Raw genomic sequence first — 12985 nt, 5'->3', positions numbered from 1 at the left:
TAATGTCCAACTGGATGATCTTTACGCTATAGCCGAAGGTCTTCAATTAATGCTCAGTTGGGCTATCTTAGCACTGTGGTTGACTGTTTTTCAAGTAATGCTCATGATGGTGCTCTAGGCAACACGACTGACGATCTACATTTGATGTTCAGCTAAGCGATCTTGGTAGTGTGGCTGATTGTCTTCATTTGAAGGTTAGTCAGGCAATCTTGGAATTACGACAGGTTGTCTTCATTTGGTGCTCAGCCAAGAAATTTTGACGCAACAGATTAATGTCTTCATTTAATGCTCAGTTGTGCATTCTTGGTGATTCAGCTGGTTGATCTTCAAGTAATGCTCAATCGGAAGATCTTGGGGCCACGACTGATTGTTCATCAAGTAATGCTCAGTTCGACGATCTTGGCATCATGATTGGTTGTCTTTATTTGATACTCAGTAAGCAATCTTGGCACCGCAACTAGCTGTTCTTTAAGTAATGCTTAGTCAGTCGATCATGATGTCATGGTTGTTTGTTCTTCAAGTAATATTTAGCCAGCCAATCTTAGCACCACAACTGCTATCTTCATTTGATGCTCAGCCAGACGATCATGGTGTCACAATTGTCTATCTTCATTTAGTGCTCAGTTAGACAATTTTGGCATCGCGGCTGGCTGTTCTTTAAGTAAAGCATAGCCAAACAATCTTTGCTCCATGAATGGATGTTCTTCCTGTAACATGGAGAAAAATAATCGTGGGATTATTCTCGCGACATGTATGTTCAGCGGACCTAGGTGGAGTCTCCATCGCTGGCACTTACAATTGTCTTTGGCTCGAATGCTTTGTGGCCATGAACTCTTTCAACTTTCCAACAATGATTAACTCCTCAAAAAGGATATGCAGGTGCTTGCATTTCTTCATGTCATGGTCGTGATCTTGATGGTGCTTTCAATATTTTCTTGCATCTCAGAGGAAACCTTCGATTCTCATCAGTGTTGAATCCTTAAATTATTCTTTATCTTGGATGTCATCCAATATTTTCGTCATTAACATTCTTAGAGGAGTAGCTTATAGGCCCTCATAATCTCCATATAGCTAGTGATAGTGTTGCATCGGACTTTCGAGATCAGGTTATCTGAGGGTCTTGGTTTCTCATCGATCCACTATGTTGCTGGTACTATTTTATTCATCTGTTATTATGTCAGAGTTGTTCTTCTTTGAAATGAAGTCAAATGGGTGTTATGTGTTCCTCTCTTCTTTTTGGTTTGCCCCTCAGAAGGGCTCCCTTCTAGGTGGGGCGGCCTTTTGGTTCCCTCTTGAGGGTGCTTTCGTCCCCCAGCTTATGCTTGTTGGCTCTCTCCAACAGCTCCGCCCAGTCCTAGGGTTCGTTGATACTAAGGTCGTAGGAGAATCTCTTGGACTGCAGAGCTTGCTTTAAGGTGGCCACGACTATGTCAAATTTGAGCTATTTTACCTCCAACATCTCTCTTTGGAAGACTCTATTGCACTCGTTGCTTAAGCTGCCATAAGGACTAAACGCTCTTGTTGGGTCTCAGGGCGTTGGTGAAATGTGCCAAGAATTGCCACTTAAAATTAGTAAAGCTGCTAATACTTCCAGTTGGAAGTCTATGGAACCACTTCAAGGGTGAATACCTCAAGGTGGTAAAGAACAGACGACACTTAAACACATATGAAATTTTGGTTAAGCACACAACCAACTCGAATGTAGTGATATAGTAGTTTGGGTCTGACCGCCCTCTATAGGCTTCCAAAGCTAGCAACTTGAATTTTGCGGAGGTTTTGCCCAATATTTTTGGAGGGAGAAAGTTTTATTTGGCTGTCGCGGGGGTTTGATTCATCCTACATGCTGCGTCTCTACCTCTGCAGATCCCACACTATCTTGGTATTGGGAGTCGTCAGCTCCCTTCGGGCTAGGGTTTGTCTTCCCACCATTGAGTACTGGCAGTGCCTCCTAAAGTCGATCCTATTCTTGTGAAATTTAGTCTCTCGCTAGGGCTATGATAGCTCTCAAGACCTCGGTGATCTGACTTGTTGCCTGCTCCATGATTTGGGTCCTTATCTTCCGCATTCCTCTGTGCATGTGTTCCTCGATTTTGTCCCTTGAGGGTTCTATGTTAGCTACTATTCTTTGGCCACTCTCTTCTCTCTAGGATCTGTGTGCTCCTCTTCTTGTCGACTGCATGACTCCATGCTCACCTAATCTTTAAGATATTGAATCCAAATTTGTCTGAGGCACGTCTAAGGAATATAGTGCTTGAAATTTGGGAAGAGAGTGAGAGAGAGAGAGAGAGAGCACAAAATTTAACAGTAAAATTATGTTAACCGCCACATTATTCATGAGATGGACTCCCCATTTATAGAGGTTCGTCGGTCCATATTTACATCATATACCTCAAAAGTGCCAATGTACAACAGGATACCTTAATCTGTTTATAAATTAGGTTTGCAGGGGTCCGCCCGTGGATTCAGTTGGCATCCTTTCAAACTGGGCGTCTGTAGGTCCGGTCAATTGCATGACCAAGGGGTTTTTTGCCGAGAGCCCAGGCCAGTCGTCCTGGTTTTGAAAGACTTGTTCCCCTTTTTCGAGTTGATGTGAGTCGGGAGGGGGTGGATCTATCTGCATGAGCTAGGTTCCTCGGGAGGAATTCTTCTCTATCCGCGGAGAATCCCCACCTTTATGATAAAGGAAACCAGCTGGCCGAATATACAGTCTCGGATAGTCTACGGTGGGTCATGTGAGTCCGCTCTGCTTCCTTCATTGTTCATAAAGTGACATTGTGATTCGTGCAAGCATGTTTTCGATTTACAAGTTATTTTTTAGAGATTTTATAAATAAAATTGACAATTTTGTAATTACATTGATACAAGACAGTAATTTTATTTGTTACAATGAAAGTTTTGTTTGGTATCGAATACTCTCTTATTTTCTGTTTGCACGTTTCAGTGGTTACTATTTTTATCTAATTGTTTATTTTCTTGAATTATTAACCTTGCTATTTTATACAGTATTTAGTTTGTGAATTTCATTTACTTAATGAATTAATGATATCAGGAAAAATTATTATGAATCCTAGTTTTGCGTTGTTTTGCACATAACATGCAATCAAACAAAGAATATGGACTCTTAAATGTCTGGTGCATTTAGTAAGATAAAAAAATTACTATATATTTGAATAAATAATTTATTAAAATATTTATAGTTTATCGCTTCATTTTCATATATATTTAACTTATTATTATATAAGTAATATTTATATTTAATACATTATTAATTTCACTTACTATGTATAATACAATTTTTTTTTTTTTTTTTGCATAAAATTTATACTTGTTATTTATGTGCGTGTATATATTATCCTTCCTTTACAACTTATTTTTAGTAGTGTGATTGCATGTTGAATTTCCTCTGTTTTACCTTAAGCAAAGAAAATACTTTATTTAAGAACGTGAAGGATATAGAGATGTCATTTTTGTTGATTTAAGAACATGTAGGACATAGAAATGTCATTTTTGGCTTCTCAAGTATTTAAAGTTGCCATTTTTTTTGTTTGGCATGATGTGCCAATGTGGAATTGGAGGATGGGAAGAAGTGGGAGAACAATGAGTTACATTTTTGGGTAAGAGAAAGAGCAAGGCGGAATGTCGACTACTATTTGGAACATTTATGTGATCTTAACGTGCTCGATGGAATCAGCAGGGACTCGGGAAACAAAGGCTATGTTCGACGAGATTTTAACGGGGTTTTAGATGGTTCAAAATATTACAATTTGGATGTGAGATATCTAATATACATAATTTCGATTCCTATGTATGTAAATCGCTATTGATTTCAAAATAAAATTTTTTTTTCTATAATGAATATCTAATTAAAACTAATTAATAAGTTACCGGTTTTAAAAGTATGGTCTATATAAAGACCCGAGTTAACATCTCCACTCAATCTTCTGACATCACTCGATCACTCCCAACTTCCATGGCAACCGAAGCCTTCTTCTCTGATTTCGAATTCATCGGCGAACAATTCCTCGACCAGGCAGCCGCCTCACTCGACATCCTACCCACGCTGCCGCCATTAACTCTCCCCGCTCCCGGCGACATTACCGTCTCCGACTACCTCGAAGTACAAACTAAACCCGACACACGTTTCGACGGAGATTTCAGATTCCGTGAACAACTGCAATCAATGATACGATTCGGCGGGGATTGCTTCGATCTAGACCTAAATATTGATTGGGTGAAAAAGGGAGATCCCATCGTCGGAGTTAATTGTCGACCGGCATTACCGCGGAGTCTGGAAGCGGCCGTGGGGAAAATTCGCGGCCGAAATCCGTAACCCTAAGCGGCGAGGATCTCAGATTTGGCTCGGCACGTTCGATACCGCCGTTCAGGCAGCAAGGGCTTACGATTGCGCTGCTTTCCGGATGCGCGGAAGCAAGGCTATCCTCAACTTCCCCAACGAGATTGGCCAATTGATGGATAAATCTGATCGGAATACTTCGGCGAAGCCCCCGAAGAAGACGGGTAGGGAGTGTGGGAAGGCGGCGAAGGTTATGAAGAAGGAGGGTTTAGAACAATCGGAATGGAAAACTCCGGCGGTGTGCGACAGGATTCCAGCGATATGGCCGGTGGTGTGGGATGAAGCAGAGGTGTTTGACTTGCCGCCTTTATCGCTGTTCGATTCGCAGCGAACGATGGGGTTCCCGCAGCTGATTGTAACTTGAAGCTCGTTTCGACTCTAGGTTTATGTAAAGTACGCGCACTTGGCTGGCTGAATAAGATGTCATTAGAATAGGAATATAAATAAAATAAATATGACATTATGATAAATTCAATTTTTCAATTAATGATGAATTTCAGAAGGAATCTCACAATTATTTTGAAAAAAATTTGAGAGTGGAAGTAAAATTGTTGCTCGCATCGGCAAGGCTTCAGTGTGGGTATATGGGTGCTTGTTGGTAGGCTGAGCCATCTTATCGCAGGGTAATTTTCTGGATTAGCAGTTGTAGCCCATGTTTCTCTCCCAAATCCTCTATCAAAAACACCTTTTCATAAACTTCGCCAGTCCATTGCTCAAACTTTTCTGTATTTTCCTTTTTTTTTACAAATTCTCTTATCTTTAAATGTTTATGTTGGATATAGATTTGTTTGTGAATGATAACAAAATCTTACTAATAAGGGATATTTACATACAAAAATCTCGAAACATTCTACTTACAAATCAAGCAATTACGTGATTTTTTGAAGTAGCGAAGCAATACATTCACATTTGGCACGATCAGACTATTGAGAATTTGATAAAAATAAAATATGTGGGTGGGTTTTTATCATGAATATTGATTTTTGAGTGAATTTGAGAAGTGGATAAAAAAGAGAGCTTGATTTGTAAATAGCTCACTTTCGATTGCTTAATTCAAGTAAGAATGAAATGATTGCAAAGGGAAAAAATGAAGAGTAAGAAACTAAAAGATTTTATTGAATTGAAGACAAAATAAGACTTTGAATGCAAGCAATTTGACATTTCAAGCTCTTGTTGACTAACACTGCAAGAAAAAAATATTTATGGAGTACATGAATAAAAATGTAAGACAAGAATTACCAGACATTTGTTATAAAATATTTGGGGCATCTACTCTAAACTTACGTACAAAAATATAGTTTGTCTGATTATGATTAGATGCATAAAAATTCACGCATCTAAAGTTGTTTGTTCAAAATTTTTTAGTCCCCAAAGTACTGGCAAGTATCTTTGACATTTGTGCTTATTATCTTGTCCATGTGATGTGAATTTACTGTGACTTGGGCAAGTCACCATAATTTTAAGTATGTTTATCAAGATATTAATGAGTGCTTTATGATTTAGGTTACTTCAATATGACCTTGGTGACTTCAACATGGGCTAGGCAATTTCAAAGTATAGGCTAGGTGAATTAAATTACTTTGCTTCATTAAGTTAATTAGAAACCTTAAACTCAATTATTTGAGTCAAACTAAAATAATTTGAACTGAGTTTATGTGATAACTAAGTGTTATTTAGTGTCCTTACTATCTTGCATATTAAAAAAATATTTGCAAAATAAAATGCAAGAATAAAATGTTTGTTCCAATGTGGTGGCATTCTAAATTCAATTAATTACTTTGAATTTGATATTTAACCACCCATCCAAATATGTTACTGTCATGTCAAAAACAAATCCATGATCACATTGTAAGCTTCTTCCTTTGGAATTCTTATTTTAAACTTTTTAAATTGTACTTTCTCCTCGAACCATTTTCAGATTAAATTGCCTCAAATTTGTGTCAAGATTTTAAAGATAAATCTTGATGATTCAATTTGCTAGTGGTGCAAAGTTCTTATTGTACTATTTTAATAATTAGGATTTAGTCTTTAGAGATGTTATTTTCTATCTTGATGTGAAAGATTTATTAGGAGGGAGGACATTACTAGTATCATCAACTTGTTCTCATCTTTTACATTAAATTTATGTAGTAAAAAAAAACTAAAATAAATTGTATTAGAGAACTATTATGTGCATGTGTGTATCATAACATTCATTAATTTTTTTTAATTTATAATTTTTTTGATAAAACCTCTTAAATTGCTTTTTTTATCTATATATATTTATTTGCACTTTTATTATTTGAATATTTTAATTGACTAAGTGAGGCTTGAACTTTGTGATTTCTTCTATAAGTTGGTTTTCGACAGTTAACTTTTATCTTTTATTTTTGTTTTCTATTAAAGGTAAAACTTCACTATTTTAGTATTTAGTAATTAAGTACTACTTCAAGTCAATATGGAGAGAAATTAAGAAATCAACTTCAACTTTACAATAGCATAAGTAGGTGAATTCTCTTATCTACCTAGGAATTGCCAGTTATTTTTATCATGAGCATTTTCTCTTAGATTTAGAATTCCTTTTTCCTGAGATTTGCTTAAGTTCTTAAAACACTTTAGCTAAGTTTTGTCTTATGTCACTCCCATTTCTTTTACTAGTATATGAGAAAATTTAATGTTACATAAAATTCATATATTTTATTGATCAAATATATTGTTAGGAGTTATATACTATCTCAAGAGAAAATATTATTTAATGATTGTTTACTAAATTAAAATTTTAAAATATCTTTGTGAACTAGAGATTTATCCTCTATCTTTATCAAACATGATATGATTTATTATATTATAGTGTACAAAATCACTATAAAGATAATCTATTAAAGTTAATTACATCATAGGAGAGATGATTTTCTAAAACTATTTCCAATTAAAGTATTGACACATGTCTCTATGGATTTTAAAATTTATATTTAAGATTTTTATTTTGGAAGTTGATTGGTGTAGATCAAATCGAAGTAGTTCTTTCTAGATTATAAAGGAAAAAAAGTATGCAATGCTGGACACTAAGAAGCTCATTAACACATTGCACTATCTAATATTGAGCTTTACATTTTGAAAGTTATTATTTATTTTATTTGAGTAATTATTTTATTATAAATTTAGAACTTACGTTTTCGTGAAATAAGCTAGAGGAAGAGCCCATAAAGTGAGTACATAATGTAGTATAAAAGAAATTATCTATCTTATTTCATAAACTAAAGTGAGAGATATTGTCAAATTAGGCTTTCAATCCTAATTCTAATAGCATGTCAAAGACTTATGGGATTTAATTTTACCTAACAATGAAAATACATTTGACACTATTAAACATATAATTATTTTTAGAAATAATAGCTTGCTAAACTTTGTTAGTTTAATTTTATGCCCACATAAATTCCAATTATTTTAATTAATTTGATGAACCAACTACGACATCAAAAGTAATATACCATCTTAGAAGATTAAAATACTGCTTTATAATGGATTTGATTATCCAAAAAAAAATATTTAAAATGAGATTGGTTTGTTTTTTTAAGATAACAAATCTTTCCCCTACTTAATTAGAAGGCTAGATAGAGTTTAGATTAAACTGGATTACTAACTTCCTGGAAGAGCAAAACCTATAGTTAAATACATCTTAAAAGAAAAAATATCTTAAGAAAACTCTCGATTAAGGCTAATGTTATGTCTTCATGAATTTTAAAGTTTAGTTTTCATGATTGTTTATTTAGAATTTCAAACAAAAAAGATCAAACAAGAACGATTCTTTTTGAAACCTAAAAGAGAAAAGATATGAAGTGTCTAAATGCTGACAGACTCGGCGACTCTTCAACTATTAATTTTTTTGGGTTTATTGATTTGAAAATTAAAAAGATTTAATATTTGTGTTAACATTTTATTAGAAATTTTAGACTTATATAAAGTAATATGAAATCATAGAAAACCTAAGACTTGAGAACTTATGTTGTACCAAGACGAACAATCTTAAAATCTTATAAAGGTAAGTTTTACTAAAATAGTAAAACCTTAAAACCTAATCTAACGATAAAATGTAACAAACAGAGACTTATAACATGATCCCACAAAGGACTGGGCAAGCCCAACTTGACTAAAATTATAATCCCTTCTAGATAAAGATGTCAACTACATGATTGGTTTAATGAAAAGCAAGATATGATATATTGTTGCTTATTAAGAAAAAGTAGGTCTCATAATTTGATTATAAAATCAAAAGGCTAATGTATGATTGGTATGTTATTATCTTAAGACTAATGTAAAATATTTTTTACAATTTCAAATTTATAGATTTTTTATTCTCATCACACTCATATTTTATTTAGTTTAGTATTGAGTGATAAAGAAGTTGTATATGTGTAAGCAGTCCTCGATGACGTATTTATATAACATCAATTTTATAGGCCAAGCTAGTATTCAAAAAGAGACTCACTCTATAAGCATTAATTCAGATAGGATAAATCAATCATTTTTACGCAATGAGTGAGAGTCTGAATACAAGAGTTATAATCAATAAGTAAGCGTATGCCTAAGTTTAATCTTTTCATGTTTACTCCTAACTCAAATTATAAACTTTAGGGTTTGGGTTTAGGGTTTGGGATTTAGGGTTTGGGGTTTAGGGTATCCTAATATGTTCATAATTTATTTGAACCTAGAATATCCTAAAAAACAATTTTAAGACTTGTTTAGAATCCAATTTTCAACATTCATGTAAAATTTCATAACATTTAGAGATTATTTGAACTTACTATAAATTTCTACTTAAAAAATAGATTTAAAATTTAAATAATTATAAAAAGTAATTAAAATCCAAGAGATCAATAAAGTTTCACAAACTATATTTGAGGCTAATAATAACTTCTAGAAATAATTCCAAGAGATTTTAAAAATATTTAACCCAAAATATAAAAATGACTTTGAAAATTCAAAATTGGCTAAATCTTAATTATAAAAATTCATAAAATATCTAAAATCCCTTAAATTTCAAATTTATTTCATAAGATCCCTAATTGCTTCTTCAAATAGTTTGTAATGTTTTATAAGAATTTGATATTGATTAAATAAATGTATGTATATATATATATATATATATATGTTTGTGTGTATATGTATGTATGTATGTATGTATGTATGTATGTATGTATGTATGTATGTATGTATGTATGTATGTATGTATGTATGTATGTATGTATGTATGTATGTATGTATATAATATTATAGTAACTTTATAAAAATTATAGAAATAAAATACATATTTCCTGTCTAAATTTGAATATTAAGAATAATAAAAATTATAATTTGAATAATAAAGCCTAGTTTTGAGCACGTACACTTAACCCAGAAAAATTTAGACAGGAAATATATATTTTATTTCTATAATAATTTAGGAATTTTTATAAAGTATATATATATATATATACATACATATATACATTTATTTAATCAATATCAAAGTCTTATAAAATATTACAAACTATTTGAAGAAGTAATTAGGGATCTTATGAAATAAATTTGAAATTTAAGGGATTTTAGATATTTTATGAATTTTTATAATTAAGATTTAGCCAATTTTGAATTTTCAAAGTCATTTCTATATTTTGGGCTAAATATTTTCAAAATCTCTTGGAATTATTTCTGGAAGTTATTATTAGCCTCAAATATACTTTGTGAAACTTTAATGCTCTCTTGAATTTTATTTATTTTTTATAATTATTTAAATTTCAAATGTATTTTTCAAGTAGAAATTTATTATAAATTCAAATAATCTCTAAATTTTATGAAATTTTACATGAACGTTTAAAATTGGATTCTAAACAAGTCTTAAAATTGTTTTTTTTAAGAAATTCTCGGTTCAAATAAATTATTTTGAACTATTAACTTTATTTAATTATTTAATTAATTAAATTCAATTTAAATTAGAACTATTTAATTACTAATATATTTATTATTTGGGGTTTTGCATACAAAGCACGCAAAACATTCCTATTACTTATTTCACACCTTAAATTTAGTGTTATGAAATTGGAACTTCTGTTTACATATCCGTTAGCATGTAATTGCTGTTTTTAACTTTTTTTTTTTTTTTCTGTCCGCTTTATTAACGTTTTTGATTAGGGTTTAGGCTTAATTACATAGCTTATCGAATTTAATTCTTTAAACTAATTGAGTAATTAAAGGTAATTAATCCGGTTCTTTTGATTGGCAAAGTTGCTAAAAGTAGGGTTGTTACTTTCCATGAGTATAATGGTAATTAAGACAGTTTTTACATACATAGCACGCAGATTAAGAAAAATGAGTTAAAGACAGCGATTACATCAACAAATTATAATTATCCAACACTAATCTTGCTGTTGGCGGTATGGCACAGCTCTCAAGACTATCTTTTGAATAAGAAATTTTCAAATGTTGATAAAAAGTTGTCTAAAACTCCGATTTAAATAAATTTATATTTAAACTGACCAGCTCAATGAGACAGACCCAATGATATCAAAATTAGTTCAATCCGAGTCAAACCAAACTCAGATCAAGTCAGTCAATCATTCTTGAAAGTTTTCTGCACATATTTTGATAATCAAACAGATGCTGAATCTAGCAAGCTTATAGTCGAATCGAGCGTCTCAAGAAGACGAATCCAATGAGCCCAAGATTTCTCAATTTTGACATCATTAAGACACTCATTGTTCTTCAAACGACTTTTGATCGAAGAAAGCTCACCAGATCGTCTGATTAAAATGGCTTATATTCCTGCATTAATTACACTTAGAACTCTATAAATAGACCCCTACCAATCTCATGAGGAAGAGGAGAGCTTGAAGCCTGAATAAGACCTTGAAGTTTTGAGAAGCTGAAGTCCACCATTACTCCAGCCACCGCCGACCATCGCCGACCACCACCGATCACCGTCGACCGCCGTTGACCACCACTGATCGTCATTGATCTATGCCGACCGCCGTCAAGCTCCACCCGTCGGCCTCTACTGATCGCCATCGACCGCCACCCATTCTTACAACAAGTTTACTCATGAACTAAGGTTGTAATTCTGAATACTGTTCAACACTTTACCTCATATGGGCCAAGGAATTGAACATACAATAGCCAGTTCATAGTGGATTTCCTCAATTGGGCTAGAATTTGTAGTTTTTTTTCTTTAGGAGTTTTCCACATAAAATCTATTAGTGTCACTACTAGTTATTTTCTCTCTTTTGAGTGTATGATAAACTTTCATACTATGCTAATACAATAATCTACTACTCAACTACGGCGAATTTTCCAGTACACATTAATGTTAAAGGAAATGTATAGGGAAATGTTAACGAGTTCCAATTAGGTAATATTAAAGTTTAATGCGCGAAATAAATAAATAAATAGTAATATGTTGTATGTTATGTATGTAAAGACCACTAATTATTGTATTTCTATTAAAATGATCTAATGAAAAAAAAAATATGATTAAATTTAGAATTCAAATGAGTTAATTAAAACATTTATAAGTTAAAATGGGCATATTTGTAAAATTGAAATTACAGAATTATTAATTTATTATGAATGAAGCTTAAATTACTGTTCAACATTTTATTATGTATTATAAAGCCAATTAACCATGGTTTTAAGTGATTTGAACCTCTATTTATTAATTTGTCAGGGTCTCAAGTAAGAAAGGCATATATGCAACTTTGGAAATTACATATTCACCCATTTTTATTAATTAAGCATGAAAATTGACAGTCCTTTATTGTTATCTAGTGGATTAAGTAATTAAAGGCTTTTTCTATGTCAACCACAACAACAACAAAGCCTTAATCTCACTACGTGGGGTCAGCTACATGAATCCTTTTTCTCCATTGTGTCCTATTTAGTGTCATATTTTCATCTAGTTCTAGTAAATTAATATCATTTTTTTATACAACAAGCCCTAGTTTTCCTAGGTCTACCTCTGTTTTTCTTGACACAAGTCGAATCTAAAACATCTACTCTCCTAATCGGATCATCACATGGTCGACGTTTAATTTGACCAAACCATCTTAATCGACTTTCTCTAATTTTGTCTGTCACGGGAGCTACACCAACCATTTTTCTCCATCTAAAAACATTTTCTATGTATTTTTCAAAATTTAGGTGAATGGTTTATTGATTTGACTCATTAAATACAAGTTTATGATTTTCAACTTTACATATTTAACCTTTTTTCACCAACTTTTCATACATGAATTATAATCGACTTTATTTACTGTTGCAGCAACAAATTTATCAAGTTTTCATCTCAATCAATTTAACAATGACATTTACATATGAAAAGAAAAAATATATATATGTAATTTTGCAAATTGCAAATATACCTTTCAATAGAAATTATACATTAAAATTAACTTAATTTTTTTTTTTATTTCAATGAGCAATTAACAAATGTTTTTGGATTTTTATTTTAATTTTATTGATTTCATGAGTTTTATTAACACAAAGATAATTGTGTAATATAAAATATATAAATATTAAGAAAATCCTATTTGAATGTTTATTTAAAATTAGAAAAGGTATTTTTATCATTTTAAAGAATTGTATTAAAGTTCTAATTTTATTTTATTTAAAATATGTGTT

At 31.9% G+C, this 12985-nt stretch overlaps 1 protein-coding gene across 1 annotated transcript; it reads left to right on the top strand.

The window, feature by feature from the left end:
• The first annotated feature begins 3970 nt into the window (after positions 1 to 3970).
• LOC110030034 (ethylene-responsive transcription factor ERF105-like) lies at positions 3971 to 4718 on the top strand. The gene is made up of 2 exons (XM_020732572.1): positions 3971 to 4173; positions 4241 to 4718. The coding sequence occupies exons 1-2, from the start codon at positions 3971 to 3973 to the stop codon at positions 4716 to 4718; spliced, it is 681 nt and encodes a 226-aa protein (XP_020588231.1).
• Positions 4719 to 12985: the final 8267 nt, after the last annotated feature.

Source organism: Phalaenopsis equestris, unplaced genomic scaffold (genome assembly GCF_001263595.1).
Source record: "Phalaenopsis equestris unplaced genomic scaffold, ASM126359v1 Scaffold000634, whole genome shotgun sequence".
In the NCBI taxonomy this organism is placed as follows: Eukaryota; Viridiplantae; Streptophyta; class Magnoliopsida; order Asparagales; family Orchidaceae; genus Phalaenopsis; species Phalaenopsis equestris.
Note: the sequence above shows the minus strand (reverse complement) of the source record. Positions and strands in the feature narration are given on the sequence as shown.